The sequence below is a fragment of the Colobus angolensis genome, unplaced genomic scaffold (assembly GCF_000951035.1).
Source record: "Colobus angolensis palliatus isolate OR3802 unplaced genomic scaffold, Cang.pa_1.0 Scaffold526, whole genome shotgun sequence".
NCBI lineage: Eukaryota > Metazoa > Chordata > Mammalia > Primates > Cercopithecidae > Colobus > Colobus angolensis.
The window spans coordinates 332527-334081 of NW_012118777.1; the positions used below are offsets into that span (position 1 = coordinate 332527).

The following is a 1555-nucleotide window of genomic DNA, read 5'->3' on the forward strand; positions in this document are numbered from 1 at the left end:
ATGGGCATCCAGATCCAGGAGGCTCAAAGAACCTGAAATAGAACCTCTCTGAGGCACACTGTCGAAAGTCCAATTGTCAAAAGTCAAAGAGAAAGAATTCCAAAAACAGCAAGAGAAAAGCATTAAGTCACATGTAAGGGAATCCGCATTTGACTAAGAACAGGATTTCAAAAATATGGAAAAGGGTTTTCTATGATCTCTGTTGCTGAGCCGAAAAAACAATTTAAGACACAGCAAGAAGTTCCATTTTTGCTTAACTCCACACCTGCCCCTGGTCTGGGCCCTGGGCTGGCAGTGCTGGGTGTCCTCTGGGGTCCTGAGCCTCCCTGCAGGGAGGTTTGTGTCTGGGCTCACGCTGACTTCCCCTCACTGTGTCTCTTGCACAGTAATACATGGCCGTGTCCTCGGGGGTCACAGAGCTCAGCTGCAGGGAGAACTGGTTCTTGGATGTGTCTGGGTTGATGGTTATTCGACTTTGCACAGATAGCGCATAATCATTATACCACTTGGACCTGTAGTATGTCCTTCCCAGCCACTCAAGGCCTCTCGATGGCGACTGCCTGATCCAGTTCCAAGTAGCACTGTTGCTAGAGACACTGTCCCCGGAGATGGCACAGGTGAGTGACAGGGTCTGTGAGGGCTTCACCAGTCCTGGACCCGACTCCTGCAGCTGCACCTGTGACAGGACACCTGGAGAGAAAGGAAACAGCCAAGTTAAACACCCCTCACTCTGTGAATGCTGCTGTGAATACGGCATCGCCCTGACACTGACCCCATGGGAGGCCCAGCACAGGGAGGACGATGAGGAAGGAGACAGACATTGTCTGGAGCTCTGTTGACTGCCCTGGTTGGCTGGAATTCAGCAGGCTCTGCACTTCTGCAGCGGGGGAGGCTACATTTAAACAGGAAACCACGCCCTGGCATTTGCTTGTGTGCACCACTTGCTGATATAAGGCCCCGGGAGGGAGATGGCCCACTGAAGAGCAGGGGCCCTCAGATCTACAACTGGGTTTCCCTAAAGCCATTTTCTTCAGCAGATTGGACCCAAAGAGGAGTTCAGAGGCAAGATCCCCGGGTGTGATGACTCTGGAATTCCAGCATTTGGCATCTTACACCAACCAAAGTCTGTATACCCTTATTAATGGATTAGATTCCCTTCATTTATTCACCATTCATTCATTGGTGCAACAAACCCTGAGGGCCAGTGATACTCTACCCCACCCCCAGGCATGAGGAGGCATCCCTAAGACAGATGCACCATCCCTGTGCTCCTGGGGCCAGGTGCCAGGTCCCTAGAGAAAGAAGGCTCCACACCTACACCACCCTGGGCAGTCCCACTGCTTTGGGAGTGAAGGGCAGCAGGTCAGCATCCTGGTCCTGGAAAAGCCTGCAGTGGAAGGGAGATGGATTTTGCTTCTGTGTGGTGGGGCAGGAAGGAGCCGAGGGCAGGGAGCTGTGAGCTTCTAAAGGGAGGTCCACAGAGCACAATGGACAAGGGCAGCTCATCGCAAACCCCCAGGGTGGTGGAGACACCCTAGGTTGGGGTTGGATGGGC

The 1555-nt window shown here is 53.0% G+C and overlaps 2 gene segments (V, D, J or C); both read right to left on the reverse strand.

Annotated features, from left to right (window-relative positions):
* LOC105525262 overlaps positions 1–867 on the reverse strand; it is a 138632-nt gene extending 137765 nt beyond the window's left edge. The window contains 2 exon segments of the C gene segment in view: positions 355–690; positions 773–867. Coding sequence covers positions 355–690; positions 773–821 — 385 coding nt within the window.
* Positions 1–1555, reverse strand: part of LOC105525264 — a 323199-nt gene that overhangs the window by 290676 nt on the left and 30968 nt on the right.